The following is a 21025-nucleotide window of genomic DNA, read 5'->3' on the forward strand; positions in this document are numbered from 1 at the left end:
TGCCAAGGGAGTTACCTGCCTGTAGACAATTTTGTGCCAGCGGTACTGCGCCTTGAAGTCCTACAGTGGGGACACACATCCAAGCAGACCTGTCACCCATGAATTCGGAGATCATTGGCTGCCATCCGCCAGCGGTTTTGGTGACCCTCCATGGGCCCGGACGTCAGGCAATTTGTGTTGGCTTGCTATACTTGTGCCCAGAACAAGACTTTGAACCACCCACCCGTTGGTCTGCTCCAGCCCTTACCCATTCCCTCTCATCCTTGGTCACATTTGGCCCTTGATTTTGTCACTGGCCTTCCACCCTCAAGAGGTAACACTGTGATCCTGACGGTGGTGGACCGCTTCTCTAAGGCAGCCCATTTCATTCCTTTGCCCAAGCTTCCCTCAGCCAAGGAAACAGCTCAGGTGGTGGTCGTCCACGTTTTCCGGATTCATGGCCAACCGGTTGATGTGACCTCCGACAGGGGACCCCAGTTTGTTTCACAATTTTGGAAGGTGTTCTGCCGACAGATTGGGGCCTCTACGAGTCTGTCCTCAGGGTTCCATCCCCAGACCAACAGGCAGTGTGAGCAAACCAACCAGAATCTCAAAAGAGCCCTCCACTGCTTGGCCTCCCAGAATCCTAGTTGTTGGTGTCAACAGTTGACGTGGGTGGAAAATGCCCAAAATTCCCTGCTGGTAGCATCTACTGGTTTGTCACCATTTCAATGTTCTGTTGGTTACCAAACTCCTCTGTTTCCTTCACAGGAATCCAATGCTGCAGGTTTGCCTTAGTCTTCATCCAGCGCTGTTGTCACACCTGGAGGAAGGCTGAGAAGGTCCTGGTCCTGGCCCAGACCTTCAGACTCCTTCCCCTCGTTATGTGTGTGGTCAGAAGGCATGTTTATCCACCAAGGACCTACCTCTCAGGGTGGCCTCCCGAAAGTTTGGCCCCAGGTTCATTGGTCCATACTGCATCACTAAGGTCCCGAGTCCAGTGGCGGTTCGCCTCAAGCTTCCTCTTACTCTTAGTCGGTTCAACCTGTTTTTCATGTTAACAGGGTCAAACATGTGTTTTGCTCTTCCCTAAACCCTGTTGTCTCTACTCCTGCCCCCAACTCCCCCTCGTCTAGTGGATGGCTCTCCTGTGTACACTGTCAGGAAGTTACTAGATGCCAGACGTTGTGGCAGGGGTTTCCAGTATCTCGTGGACTGGGAGGGATACGGCCCGGAGGAGAGTAGCTGAGTTCCAGCTTGGGACATCTTGGATCAGGCACTGATCGAGGACTTCAGTTTGCGACGAGGTGAGCCCCTCCCAGGGTTGCCAGGTGGCGTCCCTAAGGGGGGGTGCTGTCATGTCTCTGGTCTGATTCACCTGTTTTCTTGTCCTTACAGTCTCAGAAAAAAAGGTACAGAAGCTTTCACTGTGGCGGTACCTTTTCAAAAGGCACACTTTTGTACCTAAAGAGTGCATATTAGTCACTCAAAGGTACATATTGGTACCAAAAGTGTACATATTGGTACCAAAAGTGTACATATTAGTTCCAAAAGTGTACATATTAGTACCTAAATGGTACATTTTAGAACCTTTTTAAAAGGTACTGTCCCAGTGACAGCTTTTGTACCTTTTTTTCTGAGAGTGTATGTTCGTTGTCACATGGCTTTGTTTTGACAGTTCGCCATGTGCTCCGCTGTCATTCTGGTGTGAGCAAGCAAATAGAATCTAATCAAATATTTAATTATGACAATAGTAATTTCTCGATAGAAATTACATCAAAAGTGGAAAGCATTGGTTTTAAAATTTACATTTACACACAAACTGACAACCAACCGCAAATGTCAGACGCCATCTTTATTTTTCATCTTAACTGTCACAGAATGGAAAGCACAGGATTGTGGGATATCAGAGGTAACGAGGAATACATCTATGCTGTATTCAAAAATCGATCAGATGAATGTATCTCAGGAGACAGAAAGTGAATCTAACATTGGATTCGGATGTGCCTTGATGCCTTCCTACCTTGGAATGCGTCCTCCGAAGGCAGCATTTGTAAGCTTTTTGAAGCAGCCACATCCTTCCGTTTGAGAAGCACCCATTAGTCTATGTTTGCGCATCAAATGGTAGCATTCACTAATAACTTTTTGCATTTTTATGTGCACAGAGAAAGTTCTCGCGCAAGGTTTTCGCCTGATTGGTGAGTAGGCACATGAATTTGATCTAATATCTTAGTTAATGTTAATTAAGAAGGGCGCTGACCTGAAGACTTTAATAAAACACATTCAAACCATGTTCATTGAAGGGCCTTCCAATTCAATCTCACATGTCTACTGCTCGCTCGCGCTTTGCTCTTCCGCACGCGCAACGTCGTCTGAGAAAAGGTCTTCTTTTCTTTTTCAGCAAGTTCTTCAAGTAAAACTGTTCGTCGTTCTTACAACCCCTTAAAAATATAATTAAAAAATTGTATATATCGCTAGATGTGTGTATTTTTGTCATGTCAATTTTTAATTTTTTTTATTGTTTTTTATTATACTTTTGCAGAATCACTTCGCTGTTTCAGTTCTATAATCATTACACCTAGATATTTTCAACAATAGGCTTAATGAATTACTTCTCCAAAATAATCATGTTACTGTCAGGGCAGGTAGGCTATGAAGCACTTATTTTGTGACCATAAAAGATGTTTAATAAAGTAGCTGTGTTTATGTGAACACAATCCAGACATATTACATCTGCCATGAATGTCATGTCTTACTCTATACTCATGCTGCTTCTCTGCCATTTATGAATCTTCTCTTGTGGCCTCATGTAATAGCAAAGCATAGTTAAAGGAGAACTCCGGTCAATTTTAACATTGAGCTCATTTTTTTTGTACATTTGGAGTGCTGTCAATACAGAGAACAACGACAAAAATCGGTGTTGCCTACACCGTGTTATCCTCTTTTTAAAATTTGCACCCTGTTGACTTCAATGGGGCAAGTTTTAAACCTGCTTTTAGCCTCTTAACATCCTTGATGTGTCATTACAAGTGCACAGGTCATGTGAGTGATTCCTTCGGAGTGAACGCGGGTGAATCTGACTGCAGTAGATGTGAAAGATATGAATAAAAATGATATTTATTTAGCCAGCGCTCATACCTGTATTTACATCCTGTTTTCGGTCAAAGTCCACAGTAATCGATTGTCGAGTTCACACGCATTGGTTTAGTACCTATGATCATGCGCGTGAACTCGACAATCGATTACTATGGACTTCGACCGAAAACAGGAGGTAAATACAGGTATGTGCGCTGGCTGAATAAACATCATTTTTATTCATATCTTTCACATCTACTGCAGTCAGATTGACCCGCGTTCACTCCGAAGGAATCACTCATCATGGCTGGGCACTTGTAATGACACATCAAGGATGTTAAGAGGCTAAAAGCAGGTTTAAAACTTGCCCCATTGAAGTCAACAGGGTGCAAATTTTAAAAATAGAATAACTCGGTGTAGGCAACACCGATTTTTGTCGTTGTTCTCTGTATTGACAGCACTTCAAATGTACAAAAAAATTAGCTCAATGTTAAAATTGACCGGAGTTCTTCTTTAAGATACTTTTCGCATACTATATAAAAGGAAAGAAGGCATATTTGAACACGGCGATACATCAGGATTTAAAGATTAGAAGTTTTTAATCCCGTCTAATTTTTTAGCCTGTCTATGTTTTTGTAACAAACTTTTCTAAATCAGTTCATCTCCCAGCTGTATGTTCTTCTCCCTTGATGGTGCTGATCTTGGAAAGAGTCAAAATGTCAAGTGTATAAAAGGCAACATAGATTGTAGAACATCTTTATTGTGGAGCCTCCAGGACTGACAGTGTTTCGGTGAGGAGCAGTTCAGAGCTGCTGGAGAGACAAATAGCATCTTCAGATATCTTTATCTGTGGTTACACATGTGGTTATATGAAGGAAGTCAGAGGGGAACAACACTATTAGATGTTTCTTCCATGCACTTCAGAATGAATCTTACAGCAGTGAACCAAACTGATGACTGTCAGGAATATTCCTGTCCAGAGAGATCTGTTTCTTTCTCTGTCTATGTGATTCTGTATGTGGCCGCAGCAGCTGTGTCTCTTCTGACCGTGTGTGGAAACCTGCTGGTCGTCATCTCTGTTAGTCACTTCAAGCAGCTCCACACTCCTGCTAACATCCTCATCCTCTCTTTAGCTGCGTCTGATCTGCTGGTCGGAGTTTTTGTGATGCCGTTTCATTTGATTTTGCTGATTGAGTCATGTTGGATTTCTGGACCAGTGATGTGCTCGTTTTTCAATTTTGTGGCTTTTCAAGCAACTACCGTGTCTGTTCACACTGTGGCTATAATTGCAGTTGATCGGTTTCTGGCTTTACATTCTCCTTTTTTTTACTCAGAGGATATCTATTCCACTGTGATCTACATAGCAACTTTATTTAACTGGTTGTTTTCACTCCTTTATAACTTCACTCTGCTCTTCATTAATGGAAACTTCACTGTAATGTGTCCAGGAGAATGTGTTTATACTTTAGATGGGGGTTCATCCCTCATTGATCTCCTGCTTGTGTTTCTTATGCCATGTACACTCATCATAATATTATACACTTATATTTTTATCATTGTTAGGAAACACGTGACTGCTATAAGAGCCCTTCAGGTTCACGACAGCAAAGAATCCTCTAAAAACAGAGTCAGTGACAAATCAGAGCTAAAAGCAGCGATACTGCTGGGGATTCTGGTCTTTGTGTTTCTCCTGTGTTTACTGCCATATTATATTTGTTCTTTAGTGATTCCGTACAGTAATGCTGACTTAAATTATGTCAGAGATGTTGCTTCAATGTTTTTCTATCTGAACTCCACCATTAATCCCATAATGTACGCCTTATTTTACCCTTGGTTTCAGAAAAGCTTAAAATTAATTCTCACATTTAAAGTGTTTAATGAAGACTCCTCTCTGATGAAAGTGCAGTAAGTCATTGAATGTAAGACAAAATGTTTCCCCTTTTTTCACATTTTCAAAATGTTTTTTCCTGTTTTTTTTATATATATACTTTGTCTGGGTTAATGTACAATATTTTGTTATATTAAACATGAGTCATGACTACAAAACAGCTACTGATCATTTCCTCAAATATTGCCGAAATACAGTTCAGTTATCAGTATCACATATTGATCTTTTTTGGCAACATGCTCTAATATGGACCCAGAGTACATGTGATCGCATTTGAAACCTCAGTTGCCGGCTGTGCATATGCCAATACAGACTGCATTTTATATTGTGTTATTTTTAAATGTTTACAAGGAAATAATGAATACTGTAAGAGCTATTGTATATATAAAAGTTTAGAATCTTTTCTGTTTAAAGTCCAGATTCTTTCTTGTTTAGTTTAGGCTATATACATTATAAGAATAAACATTTTCAGTGTGTAGGCTGTATAGCACAGTTTAAATAAAATAATATTGAAAATAAATAACATCTTAAAACGTAATGGCCAGGTTTCACAGACTGGACTAAATTAAGCAAGGATTAGGCCTTAGTTCAATCAGGGCGTTTAAGTTGCTTTTATAAATTTGCCTTAGGACAAAACAGTGGCACTGACATATTTTAAGATATATCAGTGGCAGTTGCTTTCAGTTAAAACAGATCAAACATGCTTTTTAGTCTAAAACTAGTTTAAGCCTTGTCTGTGAAACTGGGGGAATATGTTCAAATGCAACTTAAAGACAGAGACACAGAGACAGCCTTAAGATGTTTATCAGATGTTTAGATGTTTTCCAGATTTAGCACTTTTTAGCAGACATCTTAGAGACTTATCTGGGATCACACTGTTTCCCTTTGACAAAAACTCTATAGGATTTTTTCCACAGGCTTTTGGATTATCGCATAAAACAAGCTCTCTGATCAAAACAACAACAAAACAAAAGTTTATGATACACGTTTTGTCCATCAAGATAATTTTCAGATGAACACAATTTTATGAATATTTCAAGACACTTAACAGCTTTAACAAAAATCACGAGTGGGATAACACTGATGTATTTTATGTCATAGAATAAAACTTGAAAGTGTCTTGAGCTTGTGTTCACCACAGACCTTATTACAGCCATTTAACCAATTCCACTGAACCCCATTCAAAAAAACCTTTGACTTCGGGACGATGAAACCGGAAGTGCTAAAATGCTAACTCTTTTCCGTGTTTTGGTCAACAAATTTACATCATCATACCTGTACCACTCTATAGATGTCCTGTGTTTTTATTTTGTCCACCTCCAGTTTAGCTCAAGGTGAAGGTTTGGTTGTTTAGTGTGGCTCGGTCAGCCCCTGCTGGTAGATGCTGTAATTACAGCATTCTGGGGTCAAAGATCATCTTCCTCTAATGAAGGCCATTGAAAACTAGCTGTGTGTTCAGATGGAGATTTGTTGCAATAGCAGAACACTTAATATGCTTCATAACCACGTTTAGTTCTATGTGACACTCTTTAGCTCTTTTCTTCTGGATGAACAGAATCAGTTGATCTCCCAGCTGTATGTTCTTCTCCCTTGATGCTGCCAGTCTCGGAAAGAGTCAACATGTCAAGTGTATAAAAGGCTGCGTGGGTTGTAGCCCGTATTTATCTGGTATTATGGAGCCTCCAGGAGTGACTTGGGTTTCGGTGAGGAGCAGTTCAGAGCTGTTGGAAAGACAAATAGCATATTCAGAGATCTTTATTTGTGGTTAGTATATGAAGGAAGTTGGATGTTTCTTCTAGAATGAATCTTACAGCAATGATCCAAACTGATGATTGTCAGGAATATTCCTGTCCAGAGAGATCTGTTTCTTTCTCTGTCTATGTGATTCTGTATGTGGCCGCAGCAGCTGTGGCTCTTCTGACCGTGTGTGGAAACCTGCTGGTCATCATCTCTGTTAGTCACTTCAAGCAGCTCCACACTCCTGCTAACATCCTCATCCTCTCTTTAGCTGCATCTGATCTGCTGGTCGGAGTTTTTGTGATGCCGCTTCATTTGTCTTGGCTCATTGAGTCATGTTGGATTTTTGGACCAGAGATGTGCTCGGTTTTAAATTTTGTGACTTTTCAAGCAACAAGCATGTCTGTTCACACTGTGGCTCTAATAGCAGTTGATCGGTTTCTGGCTTTACATTCTCCTTTTTTTTAACTCAGAGAAAATCTCTCCCACTGTGATCTACATAGCAACTTGATTTAACTGGCTGTTCCCTTTCAAAAGCGCGTCAGTGCGTCTATCTCTCTACAAAACTAACTTCAGATCTTTGTTAGGAGTTAGTTTTCATAACTGGCGGTGTGCAGATTCCTCTCTTTCTCATCTCAACAACAAGAGAAAAGAGTTTTCAAGTTAAAAGAAATCAGCCAGTTAAAAATGAGTCAACAGCAGAATAAGCACTGTGTCCCTCCATGTTCTCGTCCTATGTCAGAACTGGATACACACGCTTACTGCTTTGTGTGTTTGGGGGAGGAACATGCGGTCGCTGCATTGGAGTAAAGCGAGTGCGAGCATTGCAAATTATTCACTGTCAAAATGCTTCGGCTCATCTTGGCTACTTTCAGTCCGCACCAGCATTACCATCGTGGGGCTCCCAAATGAATTTGGTTAACGAGCAAGAGACGGGTCCGTCCCTTTCACTTGCTCGTTCACCAGATCCACATGTTCCACATGTTTCAATCCACATGGACGATGATGAATCTCTTGGGTCTGCGGGCTTCGAGCAGCCATTCTCTGAGCATTCCTCGCACAATTGATAAATCCGTTGTAAGCCCGTCTATATTGGTCCAATGGGGGTCTCCAATAATACGTGGAAGGTTTCTCTGCGCGTTACTGTCTTTCCTTTTACGCAACACAACAAGTTTAAATGGAACACAATTCTCATATGTATTTTCTCGTTATTTCATCTGACTCCATAAATGAAAAGGTTTTAATGATATCTGTGCATCATTAAACGTGAACGAATATTTGATTATTCTCTTAAACTCTGTTTATATTTTACCCGCTTAGATCAGGAAAACTATATCGCTTCGAGTTCCTTACCCAGGTCTCCGACACAAGTGGTCAGCCCCGAAGATCAGAAGCTGAGGCAATTGGCTAAATATCTAGGATTTTGCCGTACACGCGCAACAATCAAAGATATATTCAATAGCCCCCTTGGATGCCCTTCAGGAACTTAATTCAATCGTTTTACTTTAGTAGGTTTTGGCTCTTTAATAGCTTTGGATTAGCCAAGCCCGTACATTTATCTAAAGTAACATTAAATTAGAACAGAAGTCATCGGAAGCGTCCAAGCTAGGTTAACCAACCAGCATCTTGCTGATCCTAGACGGACAAACACATCCTCTCATCCAAGTTGCCCGCACACTTCCTGATATCAGTTTTTAGCCGCCGCTAATCTCTGACGCAACCTTGTGGCAATATACGAATCCGTTAATCTTATTTGGGAAAAACAAGTCTCAGAGTCGTTCAGAATAAAATCAAACGTTTACAATTTATTGACCAGGTAATGAAGCAATAATTCAAAATCCAATTCGCAAGAATAAAATCATCAGTTAATCATAACATAACAACAATTCAGGAATCGAAGAAGTTGTAGAAATTATTACCTGGCAACGAAAATTACACACAGCGTTTGTGTGGGCAGTCAACCTACAGACTCCTCGAACTTTCTGCACCTTTTCCTTCTATACCCAGATAATTCAATATTCTCCACAAATGGTGGCGTCTGTCATTATAATTAGATTTTGGTTCCCTATTCAGGGATTCACACTGGGAGATCAGAATTTGTACTTGAATAGGTTCTTGTTTTGCATACAGGAGGTAAAGTCTGAATGGAGGATCTGGGGGGGGGGGGGGGGGGGGACACCTTTAAGGGACACATCACTTTCTCATATTTTATAACTTCTTTTAGCTTTTCATTATGGTTGGGAGAATGAGACCATTTTACCAGGCGCACTGAGACACTTTAAATGATATCAAACATGCATAGATACTTCTTGTACATACTTTACATTGCATAGGTTTTCAGTGTATTTCAGGTGAGGAGGAGTGGGGATGAAGGGGAGATAGTGTGTGTGAAGTGTGAACTGCACTGTGTGCTGCGCCTCGAAATCCCTGTTACATATGCAGGAGATAGTTCAAGTGTTAATGTCCAGGAGGGCCTTTTGTTTCATCGAGGGGTTGATCAGACGAGACATACTGGCACCAGCCTTACACCGTCGAGGAATTACTCGAGGTGGTTACTCGCGCGGTGGCCAGGTTACAGCTTGACTGGCCTCGCGAACAAGAGACCCCCAAACGCAGTAAGCTAGAGGATAGGTTTCAGTCCGGTGGCAAGGGTGAGGGACCATGACATCAGGCTCTCCCCTTTTTCGAGGACCTCCATGATGAACTATCTAAATCATGGAGTAAACCATATACCTTGCGTATCTTCGTGCCTTCGACGTCAACTTTTTCGACTATCGTGGGTGCGAAGTTACGTGGGTATGCGGACATGCCCCAGGTTGAAGAGACGTTCTCGAGCTATCTCTCGCCTGGGTCTGCATCTTCGCTGAAGAAACCTACCCTCCCCTCGAAGCCGTGTAGAACAACGTCGGCTCTCATGGGTAAAGTTACCAAGCTGCAGGTCAGGCATACCAGGCTGACCTCTTGAAGGATTTGAGTGCGGGGGGGACTATTGACGAGGAAGCTTTCACTAAGCTTCGCAGAGCCACAGACCTGTCTCCTTGTGCCACCAAGCAAACGGCCCGCGCCATCGGCTGTTCAATGTCTGCTTTGGTGACCACGGAGAGGCATCTGTGGCTCAATCTGTCTGGCATCAAAGACAAAGAGAGAGTCTTTTTACTTGACACCCTGATCTCCCCCTCTGGTTTATTTGGTGATGCAGTTAACTCCGTAGCCACCAGATTTAGAGAAGTTAAGAAACACGAGGAATCATTTGTCCAGTTTCTTCCTCGCCGCACTCAAGGGCAGGGGCCATCGGCCACCCAACCTCTCCCCGGTCCTTCAAGATCTAGGGAGGTTAAGAAGCAGAGTGTGGCGAGTCGCGCTCCCCCTCAGAGAGACTGGGGACTGGCTCGTCGCGCTCAGCAACCTCCCAGGACGTGAAAATGATAACTGCGTCAGGCTGAAACTTACTCATGCTTGGCGCTGCATTGCGCCGGGTGTAAGATAGGGCCCAAAGTCTTCAAAGTCTTAACTACAAAAAAGTTTATATGTGATGTTATATTGTTTAAAGGTTGTAATCTAACTACATGTTATGTGAACACCTCAGTGATTTCAATTCACCGCTGGTGTCCTTCATCCCCTCTGCATCTCCAACACGCTGTAAAGATCTGTCCAGCATCTTCAGTTTACCAGCTGCACCCAACCCAGCTCATTGGCTCCGCTAGTGTTTCCATCTTTGGTGGCTGCATCTTCGTCGGTCATCTTCCATCAAGTCATCTCCACCATGGCTCTCCCGCCTGCGACTCTGCCCTGGGGCCTCGCCCTGGCTGGTCTCTGGACCAACATCAAGCTCCTCCTGCTCCGGGGTCCCTCTTGGCTCCTCCCACCCTCCACTCCCCCTTGGACTTTTGTGTTCGACGCATGCAGGCGGGCAGGAGCGGAAAACGGAGACGTGAAGTCGGACACTTTCTGCTTCCTGTAGTGAACGCTCACGTAGTGTTTGGATACTTTACCAAAGCTGAAGTGAAATAAATGCAATATTTGACAAATACACAGATGTTTCAGATACTTTTCTCTTTAATACTTTATGCACTACTTAATACAGCGTCTGTTTGTACAAGAATAAAGTTCAACATCAGCCTACTGTTATAAAAAACAGATTTGTGAACATTTGTGGAAGTGAAGGTGTCGAATAAACACGTTGCCATGCGATTGATTCGGCCAATCATGCTGTGTCGTCATCTGAACTCGTGGAGCCATTCTGGAGAAACTGCGCAGATTGAAGCAGCCAGCGGCTCTCGAAACGCTCTCGCGGCACTTTGATGGCATACGCCACAGTCACATGGCATCAGCGCTGTCTCAAGTCAGAAAGACATCATTTCAAACCGGCATGCACTACTTCAAGTCGGCAGGCGATTGATCTGCACAGCGCTGTATGAAGTCAAAAAAGTTTTGTTTTGCCCCTCTCCAGCTCCTTGTCCTCTTCCAGAGCCCCCTCCCTTCGTTCTCTGATATACTCTTTACAGTGCAAGGCCACGCTTTCCGGGAGGGGGAGCTTCTGTTATGTTCTGTTTCATTGTATTTCCACTGTGACCTTTTCCGTGTGTTTGATTTAGTCATTATATTCACCTGTTGCCCATCAATTAGCTCATTAATTCCTTTTGTTAGCTCCATGTATTTATACTGTGTGTTCTCCGTCATTCCTTGCCCATTCTCGTTTAGGTTGTCATTATAGGTATTTATACGGATGCTCCTTCGTCTTCATGCGTTTATACACAACCGATGCCTCACACATTTACATACAAGCTGACCACTAACCGCAACATTCAGACGGCATCTTTATTTTTCAGCTCAACTGTCACAAGCTGTGTCTTATTTTGAAGGTTGTGTCCTACGGAGGTCTCATTTCTCGGCTGCATACGTCATAGAGACTGCCTCATTTCAGTTAAGTAATCATTACCGAAGGCAGCATTTTTAAGCTTTTTTAAGCAGCCACAGCCTTACGTTTGAGAAGCACCCATAGTCTACGATTGTGTATCACATGGCAGCATTAACTAATAACTTTGTACGATTCGCGTATTTACGTGTGCAGTAAAAGTTCTCCCACAAGGTTTTTGCCTAATTGGTGAGGTGAAATACAATCTCATGTCTGATTTCTCTTCGCTCACGCTCTGCAATCCCACACGTGCAATAACGTCTGAGAGCATGCGCTGCAAGTTCTTTGAGTACAACAAATTTCGCCATTCTTACAACCCCTTTAAAAAGTATATATTTAGACACGCGATCATATTTCGAACCTCTAATTTGCTGTCTGTGCATTTACGGCCATATAGGCTGTATTTTTTGTCATTTTGTATTTTTGTATTTTATTTTGAATTGTTACTCAGAAATCATTTTTGCAGAATCATTTAGCTGTTCCAGTTCTATAATCAGTACACCTAGATGTTTTAAACAAATAGGCTTAATGAATTACTTGCCCAAAAATAATCACGTACTGTCAGAGGTAGGCTACAATGAAGCACATACTTTATAACCATAAAAGATGTTTAATAAAGTAGCTGTGTTTGCGTGAACACAATCCAGACATATTACATCCGCCATGAATGTTGTGTCTTACTCTATACGCATGCTGCTTCTCTGCCATTTACAAATCTTCTCTTGTGGCCTCATGTGATAATAAAGTGTAGTTAAGGAACTTTTCACATAGTATTTCAAAGGAAAGTATAGGCATATTTGAACACAGCGATGATTCAGGATTTAAAGATTAGAAGTATTTGATCTTATACATTGAAAGCCTGTATAAGCCCATCTATGTTTTTGTATCACACTTTTCTAAATCAGTTGATCTCCCAGCTGTATGTTCTTCTCCCTTGATGGTGTCGGTCTTGGAAAGAGTCAACATGTCAAGTGTATAAAAGGCAACATAGATTGTAGAACGTCTTTATTGTGGAGCCTCCAGGACTGACGGTGTTTCGGTGAGGAGCAGTTCAGAGCTGCTGGAGAGACAAATAATTATAATTTGTTACATTTATATAGCGCTTTTCTATACTCAAAGCGCTTTACTGTACATAGAAGGGGGAATCTCCTCAACCACCACCAATGTGCAGCATCCATCTGGATGATAGCATCTTCAGATATCTTTTATCTGTGGTTACGCATGTGGTTATATGAAGGAAGTCAGAGGGGGTTAGATGATGTTTAGATGATTCTTCCAAATACTTTAGAATGAATCTTACAGCAGTGAACCAAACTGATGACTGTCAGGAATATTTCTGTCCAGAGAGATCTGTTTCTTTCTCTGTCTATGTGATTCTGTATGTGGCCGCAGCAGCTGTGGCTCTTCTGACCGTGTGTGGAAACCTGCTGGTCATCATCTCTGTTAGTCACTTCAAGCAGCTCCACACTCCTGCTAACATCCTCATCCTCTCTTTAGCTGCATCTGATCTCCTTACAGGACTTTTTGTGATTCCATTTCATTTGATTTTGCTAATTGAGGCATGTTGGATTTCTGGACTAGAGATGTGCTCTGCTTTCAATTTCGTGACTTTTCAAGCAACAAGCGTGTCTGTTCACACTGTGGCTCTAATAGCAGTTGATCGGTTTCTGGCTTTACATTCTCCTTTTTTTTACTCAGAGAAAATCTCTCCCACTGTGATCTGCATAGCAACTTTATTTAACTGGCTGTTTTCACTCCTTTATAACTTCACTCTGCTCTTCATTAATGGAAACTTCACTGTCATGTGTCCCGGAGAATGTGTTTATACTATTGATGGGGTTTCATCCATCATTGATCTCCTGGTTGTGTTTCTTATGCCATGTACAATCATCATAATATTATACACTCGTGTTTTTGTCATTGTTAGGAAACACGTGACTGCTATAAGAGCCCTTCAGGTTCACAACAGCAAAGAATCCTCTAAAAACAGAGTCAGTGACAAATCAGAGCGAAAAGCTGCATTATCTCTCGGGATTCTGGTCTTTGTGTTTCTCCTGTGTTTACTGCCATATTATATTTGTTCTTTAGTGATTCCATATGACAATGCTGACTTCTTTTATGTCAGAGATGTTGCTGCAATATTTTTCTATCTGAACTCCACCATTAATCCCATCATTTACGCCTTATTTTACCCTTGGTTTCAGAAAAGCTTAAAATTAATTTTCACATTTAAAGTGTTTAATGAAGACTCCTCTCTGATGAATTTGCAGTAAGTCATTTAATGTAAGACAAAATGTTTCCCCTGTTTTTTCCTGTTGTTTATTTTTCATATACTTTGTCTAGGTTAATGTACAATATTTTGTTATATTAAACATGAGTCTTGACTACAAAACAGCTATTGATCATTTCCTCAAATATTGCTGAAATACAGTTCAGTTATCAGTATCACACATTGATCTTTTTTGGCAATGCTCTAATATGGACCCAGAGTACATGTGATCGCATTTGAAACCTCAGTTGCCGGCTGTGCATATGCCAATACAGACTGCATTTTATATTGTGTTATTGGTAACACTTTACAATAAGGTTCCTTTATTAAACATTAGTTAATGTATTAACTAACATGAACTAACAATAAACAATACATTTATTACTGTTTTTGTTAATCTTTGTTAATGTTAGTTAATAAAAATAAAGCTGTTCATTGTTTGTTCATGTTAGTTCACAGTGCATTAACTAATGTTAACAAGATTTTAATAAAGTATTAGTAAATGTTGAAATTAACATTAACAAAGATGAACAAATGCTGTGTAAGTGCAGTTCATTATTAGGTAATGTTAACTAATGTAGTTAACTAATGAACCTTATTGTAAAGTGTTACCGTGTTATTTTTAAATGTTTACAAGGAAATAATGAATACTGTAAGAGCTATTTTATATATAAAAGTTTAGAATCTTTTCTGTTTAATGTCCAGATTCTTTCTTGTTTAGTTTAGGCTATATACATTATAAGAATAAACATTTTCAATGTGTAGGCTGTATAGCACAGTTTAAATAAAATAATATTGAAAATAAATAACATTTTAAAACGTAATGGCCAGGTTTCACAGACTGGACTAGATTAAAGGACAAGTTCGGTATTTTACACTTAAAGCCCTGTTTACAGATCGTTTCTGATGAAATAGAACGGTTAAGATTAAATTTTGGACAAATGCTGCTGTCCCGAGAATTTTAGGTTTCTTTCGCTTTCCCCCCCACCTCCAGAATGGTTGCATAGGTGCACTGGAACAATCCTTCCTAAAACGCATTAAACTTTCGTTTACAAAGACGTGAAACTCACCGAGTGGTCAGGGGTGTTCACTGATATGCTCACACAAAAATCGCTGCAAAAGATGCTTTCCAACAGGTTTTATCGTAGTTTTTGTCCAACTCCATTGACTTGTATTGGATGTGCTGTGAGGTACGGTATTACTCCGCCGCCGGAGTATCTATTATTCAAGCTCTCAACAGAAGAATGTACGGGTGTGAGGCGTTTGGAAAAATAGGTCCACAGTTTTACAACGAATGGTAAAACACCTGTTGGAATGCATCTTTTGCAGCGATTTTTGTGAGAGCATATCAGTGAACACCCCTGACCATGCACTCGGTGAGTTTCACGTCTTTGTAAACGAAAGTTTAATGCGTTTTAGGAAGGATTGTTCCAGTGCACCTATGCAACCATTCTGGAGGTGGGGGGGAAAAGCGAAAGAAACCTAAAATTCTCGGGACAGCAGCATTTGTCCAAAATTTAATCTTAACCGTTCTATTTCATCAGAAACGATCTGTAAACAGGGCTTTAAGTGTAAAATACCGAACTTGTCCTTTAAGCAAGGATTAGGCCTTAGTTCAATCAGGGCATTTAAGTTGCTTTTATAAATTTGCCTTAGGACAAAACAATACTGGTGTGCATCTTAAGACAAAACAGTGGCACTGATATATTTTAAGGTATATCAGTGGCAGTTGCTTTCAGTTAAAACAGATCAAACATGCATTTTAGTCTAAGACTAGTTTAAGCCTTTTCTGTGAAACCGGGGGAATATGTTCAAATGCAACTTAAAGGCAGAGACGGCCTATAGAGATGTGCAGGTATGATGTTACTTTGTTGGCCAAACGGAATCCCTGATAGCACACGTACATCATGGAGACATTGATGTCTTATTAACATCTGCAAGATGTATTTTTTAGAGTGTTTGCTCATCTGCAATATGTCTCTAAGACGTTTCCTGTCAGATGTTAAATAGACATTTAGAAAATGTCCTTTTAAGATGTTTATGATTTAGAATGTATTTAAAAACTTCTTAAGATGTTTATCAGATTTTTAAATGTTTTCCAGTTTTAGCACTTTTTAGCAGACATCTTAGAGACTTATCTGGGATCAGGGATTTCCCTTTGACAAAAACTCTATAGGATTTTTTCCACAGGCTTTTGGATTATCACATAAAACAAGCTCTCTGATCAAAACAACAACAAAACAAAAGTTTATGATACACGTTTTGTCCATCAAGATAATTTTTACAGATGAACACAATTTTATGAATTTTTCAAGACACTTAACAGCTTTAACAAAAATCACGAGTGGGATAACACTGATGTATTTTATGTCATAGAATAAAACTTGAAAGTGTCTTGAGCTTGTGTTCTCCACAGACCTTATTACAGCCATTTAACCAATTCCACTGAACCCCTTTCAGAAAAACCTTTGACTTCGGGACGGTGAAACCGGAAGTGCTAAAATGCTAACTCTTTTCTGCGTTTTGGTCAAAAAATTTACATCATCATACCTGTACCACTCTATAGATGTCCTGTGTTTTTGTTATTTGTCCACCTCCAGTTTAGCTCAAGGTGAAGGTTTGGTTGTTTAGTGTGGCTCGGTCAGCCCCTGCTGGTAGATGCTGTAATTACAGCATTCTGGGGTCAAAGATCATCTTCCTCTAATGAAGGCCATTGAAAACTAGCTGTGTGTTCAGATGGAGATTTGTTTGCAATTAAAATAGCAGAACACTTAATATGCTTCATAACCACGTTTAGTTCTATGTGACACTCTTTAGCTCTTTTCTTCTGGATGAACAGAATCAGTTGATCTCCCAGCTGTATGTTCTTCTCCCTTGATGCTGCCAGTCTCGGAAAGAGTCAACATGTCAAGTGTATAAAAGGCTGCGTAGGTTGTAGCCCATATTTATCTGGTATGGAGCCTCCAGGAGTGACTTGAGTTTCAGTGAGGAGCAGTTCAGAGCTGTTGGAAAGACAAATGGCATCTTCAGAGATCTTTATTTGTGGTTAGTATATGAAGGAAGTTGGATGTTTCTTCTAGAATGAATCTTACAGCAGTGAACCAAACTGATGATTGTCAGGAATATTCCTGTCCAGAGAGATCTGTTTCTTTCTCTGTCTATGTGATTCTGTATGTGGCCGCAGCAGCTGTGTCTCTTCTGACCGTGTGTGGAAACCTGCTGGTCATCATCTCTGTTAGTCACTTCAAGCAGCTCCACACTCCTGCTAACATCCTCATCCTCTCTTTAGCTGCGTCTGACCTGCTGGTCGGAGTTTTTGTGATGCCACTATATTTGTCTTGGTTCATAGAGTCATGTTGGATTTCTGGACCAGTGATGTGCTCGGCCTTTAAATTAGTTGATTTTCAAGCAACATGCGTGTCTGTTCACACTGTGGCTCTAATAGCAGTTGATCGGTTTCTGGCTTTACACTCTCCTTTTTTTTACTCAGAGAAAATCTCTCCCACTGTGATCTGCATAGCAACTTTATTTAACTGGCTGTTTTCACTCCTTTATAACTTCACTCTTCTCTTCATTAATGGAAACTTCACTGTCATGTGTCCCGGAGAATGTGTTTCTGTTGTAGATGGGGTTTCATCCATCATTGATCTCCTGGTTGTGTTTCTTATGCCATGTACACTCATCATAATATTATACACTCGTGTTTTTGTCATTGTTAGGAAACATGTGACTGCTATAAGAGCCCTTCGGGTTCACAACAGCAAAGAATCCTCTAAAAACAGAGTCAGTGACAAATCAGAGCGAAAAGCTGCGAAACTGCTGGGGATTCTGGTCTTTGTGTTTCTCCTGTGTTTACTGCCATATTATATTTGCTCATTAGTGGTTTCCTATAGTAATGCTGACATGTTTTTTGTCAGAGATGTTACTGTAATATTTTTCTTACTGAACTCCACCATTAATCCCATCATTTATGCCTTATTCTACCCTTGGTTTCAGAAAAGCCTAAAATTAATGTTCTCATATAAAGTGTTTAATAAAGACTCCTCTCTGATGAATGTGCAGTAAGTCGTTGAATGTAAGACCAATTATTTTGGCTTTTTTTTTTAAACCTGACTGTGAAGACATGTATGTTGTTTTCAATCATGACAGTATTGTATAACAATATGAGTCATATAACTCACTTATTTTATGTAAAAAAAAAGGAATTATTGAATATAATAAATATGTACTTATGTAATTAGTGTTAGTGACAGTAAGACAATTACCTATAAATATTTGTTTACTTATAATTACTGACATTGTGATCCTGGTCCCCCATGCTCAAGGCAATGGTTACACCAGCATAGAAATACTCATAATTCTGCTTTGCTGAACATCCAGAATTGTGTTAGACACAACAGCTTGCACACTGTCACTGAATCAGTAATCAGTGTGTGTAATCAGTGACACTTACTGTATCCACCTCATATTTTAAACGTAAAAGCAGATGTGGCCATTTGTAACTTGAATACTTCTGGTGTCACCCCTTTCAAGTTATGTTTAGCTGTACAAAAACAGCTCATTATGCTGCTTGATATTGTAAACTGGTAATTCTTATATTATTTTAATGTATTACAAAAGGTTAAGGTAATAAAAAAATATATATATTTTTTTTTTTTTTGCCTTTATTGTGATAGGATAGTATAGAGTGGACAGGAAGCGAGGTGGGAGAGAAATGGGGGACGGGATCGGGAAAGGTCCACGAGCCGGGATTTGAACTCGAGTCACCCGAAGCGCAACGGTGCTATGTCGGCACGCTACCCATGAGGCTATCGGTGCCGACTGTAATAAACATTTTAAATTAATCATGTTCTTTATTGTTGTAATATTGTTTGTTTTTTTTGACAATATATAATAGTATTTTCCCTGATTGCATTCACTCGAAATATTATAAAAGTGCATTTCCAGTAAATAAAATGTTATGGTGAAATCAGGCATTTTGATGACTAATATACATTATATTCAGTATTAGTTTAATAATGTAAATAAACCTGTAAATATGTAAATTTTGTCCCACACATTTAACATGTAAATATAATGGATCCCTTGCACAGCCACATTTCTCTCAATTTGGAAGCGAACGGACTGAAAAGACAATATAAGTGAAGGTTGTGAATGACTTTTCCCATTTATGATATTTGACTGCAATTTCATGTCATGTAAAGCCTTTTTTGTAGATAGCCAACCCTCTCATAGCTCATAACTCATAACTTCATTTTTAAGTAAACCAACAACATTAAAATGTAGCGTTCTCTGTACTTCATGATAGAATATTTAAACAAGCATTCATTGAAAACTAAAAAAATAATAAAAAAATCGCTATTTAGGTATTGACATTAAGGTTTTTAGTCTATATTGACTTCAAATAATCAATTCTGTAATATTATAACTTAAATGTAAGTAATGACAACAAAGAGGCTGTAGAGACTTAACTTATCGTTTCTCTGTTCATAATGCAATCATCAACATCTCTCATATATCAGAATCATTTAGGCCAATATGCAGGGCTGGACTGGCCATCTGGAACACCGTGAGTTTTCCCACATGGTCCACTTGACCCATTATTCCATTTGAGTCTACGTAAAGAGAACATTTCTCAATATTAAATTAAGCAATAAATCCACTTAAATATTTTGTGTAGTTGAATTTTAATTGAAATACATAAAATCATTAGCCTGACGTCGTCATACTCAGATTCTAGTCAGAATGTGAGTCTGATACTGGTCCATTGAGCTTTGATTATGGGGCGTGTTTTAACCGAACCAGGAAAGAAAATGCCTCTGCACTCAATTGGATAGACCTACAACCAATCAGAGCAACGTAGTAAGTTTTCATTCATGTTTCCGATCGACAAATGCCTTGATCGCGGTTCTCTGTTCCTCTTTTAAAATTAATGCGCTGTCGATAGGCCTATCTTCTATAACAGACGCGATGGCGGAATCTACACATGATGTTTCAAAAACAAAGTTCGGCAGGAGTACGTTCACATAATCAATCCAATCAACTTGTCATCAAACACAATGTCTACACTATCAGCATGAGAGGAAGCATATTATTCACTCTGTCAACTCACCTAACATTCCTTGACAGTTTTCAGCATCCCTCCACTCACTCTCGGCCTGTTCTTCCACAGCCAGGAATACGGGGGGAGTACTTTGGGTTCGGGCCGAATACCGAGCCCGAGCCCGAGCCCGAGCCCTCTCCTCTCCTCAGACAGCACGCCAAATATGCATTTATTCTATCTGACTTATTTGTAAGCGTGAACTCGTGAAATCTCAATTCTCCAGCGGCAGTCATTTGAATTCAACCCAAGCGCTCGTTGATGACGTGAATGATTACGTTACCGTTGCTCATCTGTCCATCATCGTATAAAGCCCGCCCTGACAATTTGATTGGTCCGAACAATTTTTGTTCGGGCATAATAGCTCCTCAACGGATCCGAACTTCCCGACCTAAAAATTTTGTGGGCGGGGCTAAGTTCGCCTGGCATCCAGGCTATAAAATCATTAAAACCACAGATTTTTAAACTAACTTAATTAGTAATAATAAAAGCGTACAGAGTAATAATAAATAAGGCTATATGTAGTCTTAACACAAGTTGTTTAGGCCAATCCTAAACCTGTTCACAGGCTCTACTCTTCCCCACAATGGAAACCCCCAAAACTCAGCCATAACAAAAACCCTTTCAAACTTCCAACATAACAGAATATTAAACATAAAACGCCTATCACCATATCTGAATTTCAGCTCCGGAGGCTTCCTAAGCACTTGATACACAGTGATACTAACAGTAACAATGACATCAGTTTTACAGTATCAATTTGATCGTGAGTCCTCATCCTTTGGTAAGTGGATGCAAAGTGGATTTTGTAGCACAGAAAATCTTCTCGACATGTCAACAACACCAAACAAACTCTTCCAGTCTCAGCAACAGCTACAGTGTTTGAGGGTCAAACTAAAACTTGATCACGGGCAGCCAGTGAAGACCATAGACTGGTGTTAAGCAAATTTGTTTAAAAATATATGTAGGTTTATGCAGGAAGTGAGACTGGTGTTACTGACGACTCATTTCAGAGACTCTGACTTGATTTGATTTGATTTGATTAGGAAGAAAGACTGTGAG

At 40.2% G+C, this 21025-nt stretch overlaps 3 protein-coding genes and 1 long non-coding RNA gene across 4 annotated transcripts in view; 3 read left to right on the plus strand and 1 right to left on the minus strand.

Annotated features, from left to right (window-relative positions):
• Window positions 1–3204, minus strand: part of LOC307168678 — a 380672-nt gene extending 377468 nt beyond the window's left edge. The window contains exon 1 of the long non-coding RNA XR_013822957.1: window positions 3118–3204. This is a non-coding gene — a long non-coding RNA (uncharacterized lncRNA). The remainder of the gene's footprint in view (window positions 1–3117) is intronic.
• A 775-nt stretch (window positions 3205–3979) lies between these two features.
• Window positions 3980–4963, plus strand: LOC307168674 (trace amine-associated receptor 13c-like; the record flags this gene model as incomplete). The annotated part of the gene is made up of 1 exon (XM_079888827.1): window positions 3980–4963. The coding sequence occupies one exon, from the start codon at window positions 3980–3982 to the stop codon at window positions 4961–4963; it is 984 nt and encodes a 327-aa protein (XP_079744953.1).
• Window positions 4964–12883: 7920 nt separating this feature from the next.
• Window positions 12884–13867, plus strand: LOC307168670 (trace amine-associated receptor 13c-like; the record flags this gene model as incomplete). The annotated part of the gene is made up of 1 exon (XM_079888822.1): window positions 12884–13867. One exon carries the CDS (start codon window positions 12884–12886, stop codon window positions 13865–13867), a length of 984 nt encoding a protein of 327 aa, XP_079744948.1.
• Window positions 13868–16944: 3077 nt separating this feature from the next.
• Window positions 16945–17928, plus strand: LOC307169045 (trace amine-associated receptor 13c-like; the record flags this gene model as incomplete). The annotated part of the gene is made up of 1 exon (XM_079889434.1): window positions 16945–17928. One exon carries the CDS (start codon window positions 16945–16947, stop codon window positions 17926–17928), a length of 984 nt encoding a protein of 327 aa, XP_079745560.1.
• Between the last annotated feature and the right edge of the window lie 3097 nt (window positions 17929–21025).

The sequence above is a fragment of the Squalius cephalus genome, assembly GCF_949319135.1.
Source record: "Squalius cephalus genome assembly, chromosome: 12".
In the NCBI taxonomy this organism is placed as follows: domain Eukaryota; kingdom Metazoa; phylum Chordata; class Actinopteri; order Cypriniformes; family Leuciscidae; genus Squalius; species Squalius cephalus.